At 43.7% G+C, this 19,040-nt stretch overlaps 2 protein-coding genes across 4 annotated transcripts in view; one reads left to right on the forward strand and one right to left on the reverse strand.

Moving 5' to 3' along the window:
• Positions 1-3,113, forward strand: part of HACD3 (3-hydroxyacyl-CoA dehydratase 3) — a 16,360-nt gene extending 13,247 nt beyond the window's left edge. For both annotated transcript variants that reach the window (XM_034782953.1, XM_034782954.1), the window contains one exon: positions 762-3,113. In XM_034782953.1, coding sequence (XP_034638844.1) covers positions 762-838 — 77 coding nt within the window. In that variant the 3' untranslated portion in view covers positions 839-3,113. The remainder of the gene's footprint in view (positions 1-761) is intronic.
• On the reverse strand, positions 1,169-18,958 carry INTS14 (integrator complex subunit 14). 2 transcript variants are annotated; one of them, XM_034782951.1, is made up of 12 exons: positions 18,807-18,958; positions 16,496-16,755; positions 14,319-14,426; positions 12,278-12,433; positions 10,840-10,958; positions 10,106-10,248; positions 8,241-8,333; positions 6,507-6,651; positions 6,125-6,258; positions 5,909-6,027; positions 5,486-5,551; positions 1,169-4,316 (listed from the first exon to the last, which is right to left on the reverse strand). In XM_034782951.1, the coding sequence occupies exons 2-12, from the start codon at positions 16,715-16,717 to the stop codon at positions 4,065-4,067; spliced, it is 1,557 nt and encodes a 518-aa protein (XP_034638842.1). In that variant the 5' UTR covers positions 16,718-16,755; positions 18,807-18,958; the 3' UTR covers positions 1,169-4,064. The 2 variants fall into 2 exon arrangements, with proteins under 2 accessions (XP_034638842.1, XP_034638843.1); XM_034782952.1 differs by lacking the exon at positions 14,319-14,426.
• Positions 18,959-19,040: the final 82 nt, after the last annotated feature.

Below are 19,040 nucleotides of genomic sequence, written 5' to 3' on the forward strand. Positions count from 1 at the left end.
AATATTACAATTATTATATCAGTATCATTGGGTAAAAGTGTGGACTTCTGCAGGATTTTGCTGGATTCTTTGTGTAGTTCAAAACTACACAGATGTTAACCAACATACACTGATACTAATGGAATATGAAGAAGCAGTTCCCTGAAGAGCTTCATAGGAGGTTTTTTTTTTTTTTTAACAGTAGTTTAATGTTTAACTGATCAGCTACAATTGTTTGTTCTCTATTATTAGTGGACCAATGATAAAAGTGTAGATGTAGGCTCAACTGTGTGCAGGTTGAGTCTACATCTCTGTGGATCCAAAAGTCTCATTGAAGTCAGAGGAATACAGAAACTAGCCCATGATTTTTAAATGAAAATTTTGAACTCCAAACTTCATTCCATCTGATTTAAAAAAAAGACTTAAATGACACCAACCTTGTTTCTATTGTTTAGTCTGATGTGGACTGTTTAGGTTTGTGACACTTTTTCTCGCAAGCTATCACAAGATTCTAGAATTATTTCCCCCTCCCTCCATCTTCAATACCGCTACCCCTAAAGGGTGACAACCAGAACTTCTAAGCAACACTACAATAACAAACAGTGTGGGTTGTTGCAGTCTTAACCCTACCCCAGCAAGGACTCATTTGTCTTTAGCTTTCATAGTTTTATGTCCATACGTGAGAAGAAAATCCGAAATAATTTTTAACTCAGTGCAGTTATCTGGCATAAGTAATCTGCAGTGATTTTCAGTTCTGCCCAAACAATTATTTCTCTTTTCAGGTGTGTTTATAAACTTGCGTCACCTCTACAAGCAAAGGAGGCAGCACCTTGGATCAAAAAAGAGAAAGATGAAGTAAAACAGGGACTACAATGCTTTCCTAGACCTAACTTATCTTAATGACAGGACCCTCTGATTCTTACAATTTTACCTATTATAATAATGGAAAGGATTTTCTACAGCTAAATGATCATGTTAGATTTCATAGTGACTCTTCAGATAGCATTCCCATACACTGTATTGAGTTCCTCTTCAATCATATACGCATGGCACTTAATGTTGAACAATGGCAATATTTAAACGTGTTTCCATCAGTTACCATATTATAAAAAGAAATCCTATTTGCAAAAAACTGAGCAGCTCTAACTGGATATTTGCTTTCAGATATTGAATGCAGATAAGGCTTGTGATGCTGGGGTAGAATATTTCAGACCATCCACTCCATGCTATGTGAAACTGACTAGGAGTGGCCTGAGGAGCTGAGAAATTGATTTATTAATGGTCAGTGCTAGGTCTGCTTTTTTTCAGCAGGCTTTTGCTGATACCTTTAAACCTGGGAACAACTAGTGTCAGCAATGGACACCACCAGCTTGTTCTTAACGCATGTACGATAGGAAGGCTTAATCTCTTCCCCCATGGAATAGAAATACGTAGTGGTGTCCAGCAGCCCCTGTCTAGCTACATACGTCCTAGCCAGTCAGTAGTGGGAGCTACCTACTCATTCAAATTTTCCTCGCCAGTTGACATAGCTGCTACTTCACACGGCCTTGTGGTCACTAACTCTGCCCTTCCAGACGGTGAGAATTTAAATGCCCCAACTCAGACACTGGAAAACCAGGCAGTGTAGGGGTGAGGTTCCATTCCCTGCTATTCTTCCCCCAGTAGCCCACAAAAATTAGAATTCCACCAGGAAATGCAGAGGTAAAGCAGGCCTCCCTTGAGATGATCCCACAACCTTCCTTCTACTACCATAGGGGGGCCAGCCCCTTGTCCGCTCCTTTTTGGGAATGGTGGTGTAAGTGCTTGGCTCAAACCCTGTTGAGAAGGAAGCAAGCACCTGTTTTCCTATTCCCTCAATGCAGAAGGATGCAGCTAAGGAGTCTGCATGCCAGGCTGGCCATTTGCTTTTGGGGTGCTGTGTTGGGGGCCTAATAAGTTAGGGACCATTTGGGTATTGTGTACCAGATCTCAGCAAATAGGAGGCAAGTGATATTTCAGGTTTATGCCTTAGGTAAATTATAAAAGTAATTTTATTTGTTTTAAACAAAGAAACCCCCATTGCTTAAAAATGAGCTGTTTTGAATAAAGGGTGCCATGATTAAAATGACTCCTACACCCCCAACCTGATCTGCCAGGATTCAGCCCCCTCTTACCCTTTGCATTTTCCCTGAAATTAACTAAAGTCTGATTTAAATAAACTTAATTGTAACCATGACTACAGAGCAGTTAGTTGCACTGTTGACCCAGCTGAGTCTAGTCCTCTTTCCCCCAGCACCCACTGTAACCCTGATGCAAGTTAATTCCAGAGCGATCAATTTATTTCCATCCCCCTGTTTGTATGGCTTTGTTTTACGAAAGCATAACACCAGAAAAAAAACATGTTGCTATATTTTCAATGTGAAATACCCTTTTCCCCAATGATTGTTATTGTGAGGTTAACACTAGAACATTTAGGTGGGGTTTTTGCAGAGAAGTGGTCCAACCGCCACTGAAGGCATTCTGCAAAAAGACACCATCCTAAGGAACTTTCACCATTATCGAAGGGCAGGGCTACTCTTAAAATACTGCATCAGCGCAGCTGCAGCACTTAAGTGAAGACAGACCTATCCCAACGGGCGAGCGTCTCCTGTCGGTGTAGTTCGTTAATCCACCTCCCCAAGAGGTGGGAGATGCTCTGTCATAGACATAGCGCTGTCTACACATGGGGTTAGGTCAGTATAACTGCGTGTCGCTCAGGGGCGGGACGTCATCATACCAATATAGGTTTGTAGCATGGACCTGGCCTCAATGTGTTAAAAGGAGCCTTTCTGTGTGAAAGGCTAAACAAGGGCATGGCCAGCTTCCTCAGGGTAGTTACACCATAATTTATACACTGTGTCTCTTCTACATACACATCTATTTGACAGTGAATCGAATATCTTGGGGCCGACACTGAGAATTTAACACAGCGTTCATTCTTTTAATTCCTTTAAAGGACATTTAAACATTTATGAAATACATGGTTGTGAGGGTACGGGGGAGGCACTGCAACCCGTATTTGGTGTGATTTGCCATGGATCTTCAACTACTGAGTTTGCTTGTCCTTCCGCAGGCAGCTGAATGTGTATTTCTATTAATAAAGATTTACAAGCAAAGTCTTTCATTTTGCTATTTGTACAGCCTCTTATGCAAGCGAACAAGAGCAATTTGTTACCTTACCTTCATGATGGAAAGACATGATGAAAGTTTAAGCCTCCGTAATGCTAAACACTCACATCCGTTCTTTTGAAACTGGATCCAAACCACTGAAAGCTTCCATAAAAAGTTACTCTTTATTTGTTAATGTGATATCTTACAATTTTGTTAAAAAATGAACTTTTCTCTTGCTAGAATGTAAGTTACTTTCTCAAATATGAATATCTTGAGGCAAATGAGATACCTGAAACTTTAGTAACTTTACATTTTGAAAGGCAGGGCTTAAATCTTTAAAGTCAGGAATGCAATTACTGACAGCATCCAAAACTTACCGGCTATGCATCTAACCGCATGCAGTATTCATACGCTCAGTCTTTGACTGGGTAAGTCAAGTGCATGCAGTTGCATAGCTGACGTTTTTGAAAGCCAGGCCCTAATAGATAACACCTGACTCTCTCTGGAGAAAAGTTTTACACAGTGCTTTTGTGCACCAATCTAACTGTTACGGGTTATGTGTGGGGTTACCTGATGACTGTTTTTTTTTGGGGGGGGGAGTGGGAGGAGGGAAAGAGGGCCAGTTCTAAGCCACTGGCACCAGTCCATTGCATATGACAGTATTTTCCTCATCTCTCCTCTCACACACCTTAGTAATCATACTATATAACCTCCATTCTTGTTGTGAGACTTTCCTAAGGCATTTAAAAATACAATTTCCAGGTAAAACTCTAAATCCACTAAGAGCTATACGAATTAATCCCAGATTAAGAAACTAGATTGTTTTAGAGCACCGGTTTGCATTGATAAAGTTCTTCAAACGATATCTGAGTCAGTCCTAGGAAACAAATATGACAGGAAAATTTGGACCACTTGAGACTTAAAAGTAATGTCGAGAAGGTTCTAAGAAGTGCATCTCATATTCTTTCAGTGCTGCTACTGGAGAAGTCTGTCTGCAGCGGAGTGATGTTATGGTCATAGGCGGCATATTCAGAGGTCCCATTACTTGCTGCTTTGAGTTGCTGAGCAGCGTGAGTGAGCTGAAACGCTGCATCGGGATGAGCTGTATCAGGCAGCAACGTACACTCCCTTTCCAGCATATCTGCCACTCCTTTCAAAAGGTCCAAAAATCCAAAAGCCAAGGCTGCCTTGCGTAAACGGTTGAGTTCCTGGAAGAGAGAAAAGCCCCATTTAAAGTCATCTTGATTCTTCTGAAAGGATATTTTATTCATTGCAAATTTGGGGGAAGGGGCCCTCAGGCTACAGTTCTGGCAAGCTTCCCAAGTGCTCACAGCATAAGAGTGAAGTCTAGTGCTGGTGCCAGACGGGAGACAGCAGATATAGCACACTAACATGTTGGCTTTCTCACAACACCCTCCCAGCGTGCCTCATCAGCTCTCGCCCCCGGCTCCATGGCTCTGGTGGATAGCCCTGCAATTTGCAGAAGGGGGTGCTTTGTTATCCGCTCGATTTCAGCCAATTTGTCCAGCAGAATGTACAGAACGTGATTTTCTTAGATTGTAAACTCTTAGGGCAGAGACCATAGCCTTGTCTGTGTTTATAGAGCACGTACCAGAACCCTGGTTGGGGTCTCTGGGGGGTTGTGTCACTGCTAGGCTTGAGGGAAGAATTATGGTTAGAGTCTGGTACAATGTAGCTAACTGTATCTGGCTTATTGGATTTCTTGCCCTCTGCATCAAAGGCGGAACACACACTGATAGTTGACTGTTACCCAAGTATAGGCTGCTCTCGGGTGCTCTCATTTCCTTCTATGATGCCCTTTGATCCCTCAGTACTAGTAGTACCTGCTGCCCTCCAATTCATTCCAGAGTCCAGCTGGCAAGGGGTATTTGGAGTGCACACCATTTCTGCCCTTCCCCATGGAGATGTGTACACCACATCTGGGATACATGGAATCACAAAGACCTTAACAGATTGCTAAGGTCAAACCCGCCCGTTCCTCACCCCTAAAATTCACCTCCCACCCTTGCTACCTTGGGGCTCTGGCTTTCATTATCTGCACCGCCAGTGCAGACTCACCTCTGGGATACATGAGATCACTCTCAGACCTAGGTCTCCTTCAACTGAACCCAATATGCTGTCCTGTCAGAGGAGCTTAGATCAGGGGATTGCAGGTTACAGCTTTACCAATCTGTACAATTGGTCAAGTATCTCCCTCCCTCACAAGGGCTGCTGAGAATTAACATTTGCAAAGCATTACAAGCTCTTTGGATAGACCACACGGAGAATTATTAACCTCATCGGTCAATGTGCTCTATAGATCAAACTTGTATCAGTACAGTCACACGTTACATGCAACCCACAACATGCTACTCACTTTGTAGAATGTTTGAGTTTTTTCAGGGAGTTTTCTTGCATTTCTCAAGATCTTCTGTACATCTGTCTGGAGAAAAAAAAAAACATAACTTTGGGGGGAAGAATCCCCAGCTATACTGATAAATAATCACTTGATCATTCCCGCAGGCTCAGTGATCAGTCACTGATTATGCAGCTCATACAAGCTAACATACAAATGGTTATTACACTAAACCAGATACCAGGCAAAGCAAACTATACGTGCCAAGGTGTTTTAATTATGACACTTCAAACAGGAAGCTTTAATATGAATTAAAGAAAAAAAAATGACACTAGATGGAAGTGACCGGTATAGAGACCGTTCTACTGCCCGAGTAAGACGACCCTTTCAAAGCATTGATCCTGAACTGTGCAAGAGCACCAAAGCGAAGTACTGAGTTGCTACCTGGAGGCCGCTTGGTTTGATCCACACAGTGACATTCTGCGCATAACTGCGCTTGTTTTTGGGCTGTAAGGGGAAAGGGCTTTTATTGTCATCTTCGCCATAAGGGTTTTCTTTAGCATCTGAAAGAAAATAAAGCTTTTTAAGAATAAGACGTGGCAAGGGCATTAACGCAGAAACCATCAAATGCACGGGAGACTTTAAAATCTTGGTTACTACCTGAAATAGGCCCAAGCTGTGCCATTTTCCCTAGCCAAGGCAGGGGCTCAGGACCAGGTTCAAAGAGAGACATCATGAGGTTTGATTTCTTCTTACTATCAGCTTGGGAGTACAGCATTCCATGCCATTCAGGCCTAAAGAAACGAGCAGACTGCTAAGGTCAAAACCGCCCATTCCACACCCCTAAAATTCACCTCCCACCCTCGCTACTTTGGGGCTCTGGCTTTCATTATTTACCCCGCCAGTGCAGAATCAAAGTAACACTAAACATTCTTGTCAAGCCACCTGGGGCTCACAGCTTGGCGTGCAGTATTTCATAGATGACTGGTCCCAAAGCATCACCACGAAAAGGGACTTTTCAAAGAGAAATGCACCTCCATACCCTAACTGAACAATGGCCACCATGCCTTCCACTTTCAGGCTCCCATGCAGCAGTACACAGAAGTTGGGTATTTTGCCAGCAATTTGATTAGCTGAATTCTCATCCTCAGTGTCATCAGTGATCCCCGGTCCCACCTCATCACCTTCTGTGCAAAACAAAACAAAACCAAGAGAGAGATTCACACTCACTAACGCTGCTTTGTTTTCTATCATGTTTGACACCTTAAAACCTCGGCCAGGCAAATCACCCAGCAACAGCCACCTCTTGTCAACCCAAAGCAAACCACCCTACAGTGCAGTTCAACAGAGCAACTTTCCTTGCATGCAGCACCTTCTCTCTTTAGGAAGGCTCCAATTCTCCAAAGCCTGGTGGTGTGGCTAATGAGTCACAGCACGGCACATAGTTCTAGTGCAGTGGTTTTCAAATTTTTGTATTGGTGACCTCTTTCACACAGCAAGCCTCTGAGTGTGACACCCCCCCCCCCGCCATAAATCAAAAATAGGCAGTTTAATTTAATTTAACAGGGGGCTGGGGCTATCAGTCCCACAGAGCTGACAGCTCGCGACCCTCACGTAACCACCTTGCGACCCCCTGAGGAGTCACGACCCTCAGTTTGAGAACCCCCCATGTCTGCCCTGCTCTGGCCTCAGTTCAAGTGAAATCTCACCTTTGGGAAAACCAGACTAAAATACAAGGTTCCAACACTGTGCTGGTTGCAAGTGACCCCTTTTAAGGGAACCCTTAACCCCTCCCTTCATATGATTCTTTTTTGTCACAAGCAACTTACTGAGTTTTAGGAGGTGAAAAACAGCTGTGCTTTAGCCATCAGCATGAGGTTCCCAAAGGGAGGAAAGGTTTGGCACAAAAGAGTGCAAATACACAGAGCCAAAACCCACTAACTGCATATTTGGTCCTTTAAAATTTTCCCCAAGAGAAACCTCATGATATTTCCTCTTTGCTCCACTTGAGGAAGCGTAACTAGGAACCACACTGAAATGGCAACAGAAGCCCTTCTGAATGCAACCACAAGTACACAGCAGGCAAAGCTTGAGATTTACCCAATCTTCCTTACTACTTCCACCAGCCTCCCAGGCACAGATACAAATGTTAACAGAGAGGAGCAGTAGCTAGCGTTCCTGAATAACAATGGATAAATCAAAGCACAAATACCAAGCTCTGTATTACCCCACCCACAAGGTGGCTGAGGTAATATCTTTTATTGGACACAAGCTTGTCTCTCTCACCAACAGAAGTTGGTTCAATAAAACATTACCTCATCTACCTTGTCTCTTTAATATTGTGGGACCAACATGGTTACAACTACACTGCTTACAAGCTCTGTTCTGAAGACCATTAAAAAAAACCCCAATCACTACAAGCAGATAAAAAGGTGCATTAAACATTCAGCTTGATTCCTGAGCTAGAATTATTTGTATCTCTAAGTTCAGAAAGTTCTATTTATGATGTCACTAAAGAGACACTGTCCCTTTTATTAACAGTGCTGTTTTATGTACAGATGCACTTTTAAAATCCCCTTTTTAAAAAAAGGCAAAGAGCTTGTGTTTAAGATTTTAATTTTAATGGGATCATCAAAAAGTGTTCTCCAAATGGCATGACACTTGTCCTTTAAGAGAACTTTGGAATGTCTGGCTCTAATCTACCACCAGCAACCTTGGAAAACCTTGTCAATTCCAAACAGTGCAATGTTCACTATTAGAAACAAAAATGGCTCACCTTTGTTGAGTGCAATGGGCAGTACCAAGTGTCTAGATAATACAGGAGGGCTAGAAATATCAGCTATATCTATAAAACCAACTATTTCTAGATCTGCAAAGAAACAAACAGTCACAAGTCAGCCCTGGAAACAGCTAAGGATTCATTCATGTTAAGTTTAACATCAAAAGAGGAATACTCTTCCTTACACTGTGAGCTTTTTGAAGCATGGACCATATATAACTACAGCACTTCACACAATGGGGCCCCAATCTTGATCGGGACCTCTAGGTGCCCCCATAATATTATTGTATAGTAAATATTTCTGAGTAACTTTAAGATGGGCAGTTGAAAAGCAGCTATAACAGACAGAACCTGGTGTGTCTAATGGAAGTTATCTATGAAATATGCTGCTACACAACATGCTTTTGTTCATTGGTACCTAACACTCTGCCCATAGGAGAGAGATAACCAGTCATCTTTAAGAACAAAAAGGCAGACTATCTGCCCTGATCCACTCCTTTGCACTGCTCAGGTGGCACAAATGCCCCACCCCGGGATAGCCCCAGTGTGGGGAGTCCCTAGCAGATATAAAGCCAGGATGGCCACCTTCTACACCTCTGTTGCTAGAGCTCCTGTGCAGAGGGCAAGGAAGGGGAGTGGCCAAAGCATGATGCTCTCTGATTATGCCCAGCTTGCACCTGGTCCTTCAAAGACCATATCCAGCTGGCACAAGTTAGAGGAAGCTCTTAGGCTATTCTAACTTGTGCTGAGGCCAAGAACCAGAGAACCTGACAGCCCTCTGGTCTGTTGCAAAGAATCTGTCCCAAAGGCTGATAACATGGATGTTTTCCATAGCTAAGTAATGTACTGCTTAATTAAACTCACAAAGGCATTCAATGGTTGACTGAATATGTTGAAAGGTGTATTTTAATGGATGTAGAATGGAATCTTATTTATACCAAATTCCCTTATCTCAAATGACCAGAGATCCACCAACATATATTAACTACAATTAAAAGTCCCCTTGTTTGGATAAGTTTCATGCCCCCGATTTCATTCAGTTGCACTGTTTTCCAGTAGTTAACTCATTTAAAAATGTGATGTATACTAGTCCAAATTCAGTATAGTTCCAAATAAAAAGTGTTATTACTGTGTTCCCCACTCCCAATGGATTTCTCTTGCAGCTGAAAAATCAAGGAAACCTGAATGGCATTAATTTCAGAGTTCCTACTTCATTTATTAGAATAATTTAACCTTAATTGTGCCCCCATCAGTTTTGGAAAGAACCACACACTTTTTGATGAAGAATCCAATAGAGGCAGATATTTTTTAAGACATGTCACAGAGCAGGTTCGGGAAAGCAAGTTATCACACAGAGTAACCTACCATAGCACTCTACTGCCCAATTGTAAAGAATAACATAAAAACAAAAGCACACAAGGCCAAGTGCACTGCTGAGAAGGGAAATTTACTTTGACATAATAAGCAGGCCTGGATTAACCAATGTACACTGCCCTAGTCCCAACCTGCCCCTCCTGCCCTCTATATCAGGCTTGCAAGGGAGTCCGTGGAAGACAGCCCACAGCTGTCTTCCACACTTCCTGCACTGTGGGGATTCTCAGCTGGCCACAGCTGGGGTTTTTAAAACCCTCTATGCCACGCTGGCCCATCTGCCAGGTGTACAGGGGCCAAAATAGGGTGAGACTCTGACCCTCTGATGGCAGATGTAGCTGGTTATTGCAATGTTATTGGAGATTGTATTCCTTTTTCTTCAGACCAGAGAGAAAGTGGAGGAAACAGTCACAATGCAGGGTAGGGGATGTCAACAGAAAAAGAAAAAGTTAACACGATGCAAGTTTAAAAAATAAACAAACATTTGTTACCTGTATTAATTGCTTTAGGGATAGGATCTATTTCCTCATCTATAATGAAAGGTTCTGGTCTGGGAAATACTTGCACATCAGATGTTAAGTGACCACATTTGAGAACAGCATGGAATGGTGTATAAGCCAGGTCTATTAGTTTTCTAGAACAGGATCATTTATTATTAGGGAAAAAGTAATACAAATCAGTTGAAAATAAGTTAAGTGCATTATACTGAGCTCCCAACATGGATTTTTTTTTTTTTTTTTTAAACGTGAGTTAACTCAGTAGTTCTAGCATTGTCAAATTACGAAATGCTATAATATGTTACAGAGACAAGCTGGGGGAGGTAATATCTTTTATTAGATAGTACCTCCCACATCTTGTCTCTCTAATATCCCGGGACCAACATGGCTACAACAATACTGCATATGTGGTACATTATGACATTTATGGCAAATTAATAGCAGGAAAAGCCTATGACCTGATCAACATTTCAAGTTGCCCAATCACTGACAAAAGGAAAATATCTAATTAAAAACAGTAGCATCAATATCTATAAAGAGTGAACAAAACAAACAGCCTTAACCAATGAAGGTCAAAGATTAATCAACAGTAGTTAACATACTGGACTAGGAAAGAAAAAGAAACCTATGAATCAAAACAAAACAAATCAAATTTCTTGCTTTATGCTTCTTTGTTTTCTTTACATACCTTAATTTCACAGAGTCATGTTAGTTACAAAAATACTAACCCAAACATGGACTGTACATTCTTCAAGCAAAGGGGTCCATCGATGGTAAAAATCTGTCCTTCCCCGTTATTTAAATCTACAAGTCTTTCCAGACAATCTAAAGAATCTGAGCTCTGGAGCTGCACACACACAAAAAAAGAAATTATACCTTTAAAAAAACAAAAACCAGCATAAGAACAGAAGATGCAGTAGACTGTTTTTAAGGAAATATATAAAAATGAGAGTAAAAGTCTAAGGCCTGATCTACAGTAAAAAATTAGGTTGGTTTAACTACTTGGTCAGGGGTATGAAAAATCCACATCCCTGAGTGGCATTAAATCAACTATGTCCCCATGTAGGCAGTGTTAGGTCGACCTAGCTATTGCCTCTCAAGAGATGTGGATTACCTACGCTGATGGGAGAACCTCTCCCATTGGCACCGATATTCGTGTTTTACGTGTAGACAAGCTCTAAATTAATTAAAAAAATTAGGACAACCTTATCTTGCTAATTTTTAAGGAAGCCAATGTTTCTTCCCAAAAGAGGTTTACTCCTAATGTAACATTTATTATTATCCCAGAAGGTTGTCCCCATACTGGGGTTCGTAATACATTGTTTCACCAAGTCAGACCTAGCTTCCAGCTCTTATATTAATATATTCCAAAGCCAAAAGGGATCATCTAGTCTGACCTCCTGTATAACGCAGGCTATAGGACTTCCCAAAATTATTTCTAGAGCAGATCTTTTAGAAAAACATCAAATCTTGATGTAAAAATTGCCCTTGATGGAAAATCCACCACAATCCTTGGTAAACTGTTCCAGTGGTTAATTACGCTATTACAAATGTACACCTTATTTCCAGTCTGAATTTGTCTAGCCTCAACTTCCAGCCATTGGATCATGTTATACCTGTTTGTCTGCTAGAGCACATTATCAAATATTTGTTTTCCCCCCATGGTTCTTATAAACTGTGATCAAATCACCCCTTTACCTTTTCTTTGTTAAGCTAAATAAATTCACAGGTTCTCAGTCTTCAAGAGTGCATGAGTGCCTTTGATAACATAATACTTTCTATTTCTATAGTGCCTTTCCTCAGAGGATTACTTAGGCTATATCTACACTACAGATGCAGTGCCGCTCTAGTGACATTGCATAGACACATGCTACATCAATGGAAGGGGTTTTCCTGTCACTGTAGTTAATCCACCCCTCCAAAGGTGTCAGCGAGGTCGATGGTAGAAGTCTTCCATTGACCTAGCAGTGCTATACCGGGGCTTAGGTTAGTTTATCTACATCTCTCAATTAATTTACATATACTGCAGGTGAATGTGACCCAATTATCACTAAAACAAACACTTTACCACCAGATTGTTAGACTAAATCTCGGGGAGAATATGTGATTCTGTAAAAACAATCACTCAGTAGAACAAAGCCAGCAAGAATTTGTTAAAGGAGTCACCTCTTCTAGATTAGCCATGCACATGATGTATAACTTGGACGGGAAGGGAAAAGGCAGTGGAAATCGGCTGCTTTCATTTCGTTGGTTGCACGTAGCTAAGGAGTGCCGCAGAGAGCCTCTGCCAATCCCTAAACAGCCGTCGGTTACTAGAACAACCTAGTGCACACACAAACACACACAAAAGGATACATTAGCATTTTCACCTAAACACATTTCTTCATCTGCCCCAATCCTGCAAACACTTACCCCTGTGCTTAGCTTTACTTCTGTCAGTGGTCCCATTGGGACCACACGGCTTAGTCCTGAAAATCCCTACTCACATGAGCAGTCCTGACTCGCAATGAATTAATTACATAAGGATTACTCATGTAAGGTTTGTATGTAAATTGTATATTTAAGCAATTAACCGTTACAAATTCGATGCTCTACATAATAAACAGACATATCTATATTTTAAAATTTAATGAAGAAAATAATGGCTAGGATTTATTTTTATAAGCTATAATCAGACTCTACTACTAATGAACACAGAGTAACAATTAGAAGTATGTTTTTCAGTTTTAAAAAGCCACACACCCTTGCAGTATAGAAACTACGCTGTCACAAGGACATTCAACTGCTGGGCAACTCAAGAGCCTCAGAGGAAAGATACTAGAAGAGTGCAAGTTATTATAATCACTCTACAGAACTCAGGGGCCAACCCAATTCCCACGGAAGCCAATATGGGCCATAAAAAAGCAAATATCGGTCAGGTACGTCAGTTCCTCAGTACTTTGCTAACTATTACAGCAGGTCTCAACCCTTTCTGGTTCAGCAGCAGCACTAAGGCACTAATGTGATATTTTTCATCCAAATGGATCCCCAAAGTTATTTACAAAAAAATGTCACTGTAAGGTTAAATAAAATCATTGGATTTGTTTGCCCTCCACTGAAATGCAGCCATTTCTGGGCTGGAACATGGCAGCTGTGTGGTGTTGCTGTGTCCCAAAAAACAACAGTTTTGGCTAGCAAGTGAGAAATACCAAAGCCAGCTGAAATTAAGCATTTATTCTTTTCATCCAGATTTAAAATCCAGGTTTTAACAGATGAGAGAATGCACACTTTTTATTCCTCAACACACCTGTCACTTTCATAGTCTCATTAGAGCTTGTGTTTGCTCTCATGCTTGAAAATAACCTGCCTTACTGTAACAAGAGTTTGCACATTTCCCATGGCCTTTCATCCTCCAGTAACCTGATGTGCTAGCACAATGGCCTATGGTGGAAATAAGAGATCACCCTACTGAAGATCCGATATATGCTTGATTTTTACATCTTTCTAACTGTTTGGTTCTGATGTCTGTTTTTTCAAGGGGCCTTTTATGGCTATATTACAGGTGGTCCCAATCCACTAGCTGCAAAATCAGCGAATGCAAATCGTACCCCAACCAACAATGAGGGCCAAATGTCAGCTTTTTCCCCCAAGGAGCACCACACGGCGGGGAAACCAGACCCAAAGCTGTAACAGCCCAGTGGAAGTTCTGAGTCCTTCTAGCTAAGCACGGCAGATACAGGCACAGTGGCTCAGCGGGGCTTGGGGATCAAAGACAGAACACATTCAGCAGCAGTCCTCACTACTGCTTCAGAGCAAAGGATGCTGCTGAGCCCAGACACCAGCAGGTGCATGGTGGGGGAAAGAGCTTTGTGTTTGGCCATGACCCTTACCTGCTGACTGTGGCTCCCTGGGGCTGGGGAATGGAGGCAGGAGCATAAACCAAGCCTTCCAGAAGTGCTCAAAGAGTTCTAGGGAACTATTTTATTTTGTAAGATGTAGGTGCATCAGGAGGGGGAGGGGATCAGTGTTGAAAGGGGTCCTCAAACGTTTTTCTCTCTACCACAACACTGCAGCTGGGCCAGAGATGGCAGAAATTAGCCCAAATGTTGCTGCTGATTATTTTATGGAAGGGTTGAACATAGTGGCCAACCAAATATGTTCAACTGATAATCTGCAAATACTGCAAGCTGGAGTCTGAGAACAGTCAAAGGCGGCAACCAATCATTACCTGGCAGGGAATCGCAGCACCCCATTCCTGTTGCACAACATTACAAACCCCAACCAGTGCCGATTCTAAGCACGTTTTGTCATAATCATCCATGTTACTTAGGGCTTCCTGGAAAGAAAAATTACACATTATCCTGCCTGAGTGGACGATTGTTATCAGGGAGCACATGCAGCTTATTACAAATCAGGAAGTAATTCATAAATACCTTCCCTTCCCATTGTGTCTTTATTAGGGAAGTATTGTATTCCAAAGGATGATCTGCAAAGTTTTAAAAAAATTGGGCTTATGCCCTTTTGTAGGCTATAGAAAGTAGGCCTGAAGAAACTGAGGTTTGATTTGTTTCGTTAAGTATTTTTCTGATTTCCTTTATATTAGAAATTAAAGCCTGAAAAACCACATATTGACTGGGGAACAAGTGAAATTCTGACCTCACGAACTGCAAGCAAAAGCTGAGAGGGAAGGAATTCTGGTCCACAAAGGGTACAAACCTGTTTTTAAAATAATCCTTTGCAGGTCTATTAAGAACAGTACAGTCAAAACCTGAAACAATGCTATTCCCTCAAGTAAAACAAAATATCTACTCCCATTGTTCTGATATTTCAACCCCCCCGGAATACATGTGAAATAATAATCAGTGAAGTCAATGGGAACACGGTTGCTGCTTTAAAAGGTACCATTTGTTGGTATCACAATATGACCTTAAGTAATATAACCTCACAACATGCCTGTGAAGTGGGTCAGTAATTTTATATCCAGTTTATAGATGTGGAAACTGAGCTACAGAGCGCTTGCCTAAGAGCCTGCCATGCAGGAAGTCAGTGGCAGGGGAAGTAACAGAATCCAAGATGCTTACGTTCATATCCAGTCTTTAACATAAAACTATCCTTCCTCCCTAAAAGGAAAATTTTATACAGGATCAGAAAAGCACCACATAAAGTATCTGAGGCTCCAAAACACAGAGAGAAGTACAAGCTAGAGCAACTTGGTTGGACATTTGACCTGGATAGATTTCCCCAAGGGCACCCCTCAAAAAATAAACACCAGCAATGAGAATGTGGGAGAATTCATACGGTAAAATGAAAACAGCAAAGGGAATTTGTTCTCAGCAATATATGTAACATCCCTGCACTCCCAGCTCCCTGCTTATGACCCTGTCACCCTCACTCCAGTCCCTGTTTGTCATTAGCTGTCCTCCATATTTACATGAGATCTGAGTCTGGTAGCTCCTTCCCTTAGGTTGAGGGAAGGGGCCTTTAGATGTGGGCGGGAGCAATCCCAGATTCCCAATAGGTGCCAAAAAAAACATATGTAACATAATCAAGCAACATGAAACTTGGAGTGCCTTGTTCAGTCTCTTTTAAAGCACTGAGAAGCTTCTGTAATTTTCAAACTCAGAGCCAAATTCCACCCTTAGATAAGTCCACACAACTCCCATGAGGGTCAAAGGCTTTCCACATCACATACCATTCAGCCCCAAGCTCCTTCTCAGATCTTCTCTCCTTTCCATGTTCTCCCCACCTCCCTCCACTCTGCCAATCATGTCAGGCCTGAGTCATCCTTAGTCACTTTGCCCAACTCTCTTCTGCTTCCATGTTACCCCAGGCATAAAACGCCTTCTCTAAACCTGTTCACTTTATTCAAAACCCTTCCTGGAGCTCCATTATGCTGTGTCTCCTCTGGAGAGCACGTCAAAACTCACACAAAACAGGGAAGTCACAAAATCATCTCTGTATGGACATGCTTCCTCAAGTATCCCGCTGATCTCATTACTGGAACCCTCCGAACAACTTCTCTTCATCCCCACCTTTGCCTTCATTAGCCCTGCCTTGTTGGGTGACATCTGAATTTAGACTGTAAGCTCTTCAGGACAGGAAGTGTCTCTTTACTTGTTTTTGTAAACTACCCAGCACACTTTTGGATGCTCAGACGGCATTATAGGCAGCGCTATCACTTTCTTGTCTGATCATAAAACACAACTTTCCCCTGCCTCAGTTTCCATATTTGTAAAATAGGGATAACACTCACTTCATAGGGTTGTTGTGAGGCTTAATTAACAGTATATAAAGCGATATGAGATCCTCGGATAGGAAGGCTAAGGTTTCACTACAGCCATGAAACACACAGAATATTTTGAAGAATTGACTTGCTGAGCCCAGTATGTTCTTTATAAGGTGTACCTGAAGCGTGTTGTAATCTCTTGTAAAGGGAACCATCAGTTCCCAAAGTGATGAGAAGACCACCAAGGCTGTAAACTCAAGTTTGTAATTGGTGGCCATGTGCTCAAACAACATGGTCAATCCATGGACAGCCAGGTGTTTCCTTTGATACTCTTCAGAGCCCTCCACAGAAACAGGCCGGGTCATGGAGAGCGACACGTCCATCACCACCACAGTTGGCATGATGATCCTTTCTCTATGTTACCAAGAGGAGAGATTCACTGCAAAGGAGAAAAAGCTCTACAGAGTGATTATCCTAGAGAATTGAAAGAGAAACATAAATCCAATCCTACAGAGTGGCCCTATATGAGGCCATGTCACGCTGTAGCACTAACAACACATTAGGACTTTTACATGCTTAAAACTGTAAAGTGCCCCAAGACTGGGATATGAGGGGATGCAGAGGGTTAAAACCGGGATAAGAGGGGTAGCTAGAGGTCAGGAATAAGGGCTTGCCTATATTTTAAATTTAATTTGGATTAAAGGTGTGAATGTAAAGTGCATTGGCTATTTGTGAATAACTCCACGTGTGGACACACTTATTCTAGAACAAGAGTGCCTTGCACCAATTTAGTTTTAATTCAAACTGGGCTTTGTGGTCCAAGGGGTTTAGAAAAGCGGGCTGCTGAGTACTGTTGGATAGAGCTAAGAGAGGAGGAGGAGGCGGCGGCGGCAAAGCAGCAGCAGAAACACACCACAGAAGCACCCAGAGAAGGCAGCAAGGATACCCCCCTGTAGTGAGCTTTTGGGAAGAGTGATGGCTGGTAAGAGGCTTGGAACTGTGATCAAAGAAACTGTCTCCTGCTGTTTGAGGCCTTCTGGGTACAGGGAAACAGGACATTGTGTACATTCTTGTAAGTAAGCAGGATTGCATCAAAGACGCACCCAACTACATTAACAATTTCTCCTTCCAAAGGAAACAACCAGCTACACCCCAAAATCAGCATGGGTCAAACAGGATTTAGCTAAACTGGAACAAAATACTCCTATTCTAGAATAAGAGTGTCCACACATGGAGTTATTTAGCAATAGTTATTCCAGACAAGATATTCCTGAATAACTCCAGGTGTAGACAAGGGGTAGGGGGTTGCATAGGGCTGAGGCTGAGAACAGGAATGGGATAATGGGTGGTGCTGGTGGGGTAAGGATTTGTGATGTCCTGGAGCTATGTGTTTAAAGGGTCCCAGCAAGAAAGGATTTGGACTTTTCTGAAGGAGATAAATGTGTGTGCGCAAGGAGGAAGGTGGTTAGCTAGAAAGGGAGATACAGCTTTGGGAAGGCAGGACAGGGACAGCAGGAAGGGCAGAATTTCAGGGTTCTGGGACTGAGGTGTGGGGTAGGATTCAAGGAGTCCCAGAGCTGGGATAATAGGGATGGCTGAGGGAAAACAGGATTCAGGGGGTTGGGGGAGCAAGGAGGGCTGAAGGGGACAGGTTTGGCGAGGAGTCAGGATTTGAGGGAACCCAGGGAGGGTAGATTTTGGCAGTATCCCAGGACAGGAGGACAAGATTCAGGAATCCTGAAACAGCAGGGGATCAGGGACTAAGACAGGCAGATTCTGGAGGTGTCCCAGGTCTGTGGGGGGAATGACTGAGGGTCCCACGGGCTGTGAGAGTTGAGAGATGGTGATGGAGCAAGTTTAGGAGAATTTCAGGGCTAGTGGGGGGGGGAGGATTTGGGGTCCTGGGGAGCTGATAGGGGCTGGTGGCTGAAGGGGCAGGTTTGGGGGAATCTTGGAGCTGGTGGGAGGAGCAGTTTGGGGCAGGGGAAAACAAGGTTCAGGGTCCTAGGGAGTTGGTGTGGGGGTGCAGGGTTCAGTGGCGGTTTGGTGGTAGGGGGCACAGGTTTGGAGTAGGTCTTGGAGTAGGTGGGGGAAACGGAGTTTGGTGGCGGGGGTCACTGGGGCAGGATCAGGGAGCACTGGGGGGGCAGGTGTGGGGGCCTTGGTTAGTGGGGGGGGCAGTGGTAAGTTTAGGGGTCTCAGTACTGGTGCAGGGCGGGATTAGGGGCAGGTGGCACGGGGGGGGGGGCAGGGTGTGGGGTCCCAGGGCTGGAGGGAACAGGGAGCCGCAGGGGTGAGGGGTCGGGGCGGTGGGGCACTGAGGGGGCAGGATCCGAAGTCCCTGGGCGGCAGAGGGCCGGGCCCAGGGCTGCGGGCGCCAGGGGCCGGGGCGCTTGGGGGGCAGGGGCCGGGTCTGGGGGGCTCCCCGCCCCACCGCTGCAGTTCGGGGTTCCGCCGCCCGCTCCCCCCGGCCCGGCCCGGCCCGCTCACCCCGGCCCGAGGCCTCCGCAGGCCCAGCTCCGCCGCCGCTTCCATGAGTCCGGCCCCAGAAACCTTCCCCCGCTGCGGCTGCCGGAACTCAGGGGCCGGGCACAGAGCGGCCCGCTCCCGCCGCAGCCTCCTGCGGCCCCGGGGAAGTGTCCGGCAGGGGCGACCGGGCATGGGGAGCTGCGTGTATGGGGAGCGGGGAGGTGCTGTGTGGGGAGCTCAGTGGGGAGAGGTGGG

Source organism: Trachemys scripta, chromosome 10, assembly GCF_013100865.1.
Source record: "Trachemys scripta elegans isolate TJP31775 chromosome 10, CAS_Tse_1.0, whole genome shotgun sequence".
Taxonomy (NCBI): domain Eukaryota; kingdom Metazoa; phylum Chordata; order Testudines; family Emydidae; genus Trachemys; species Trachemys scripta.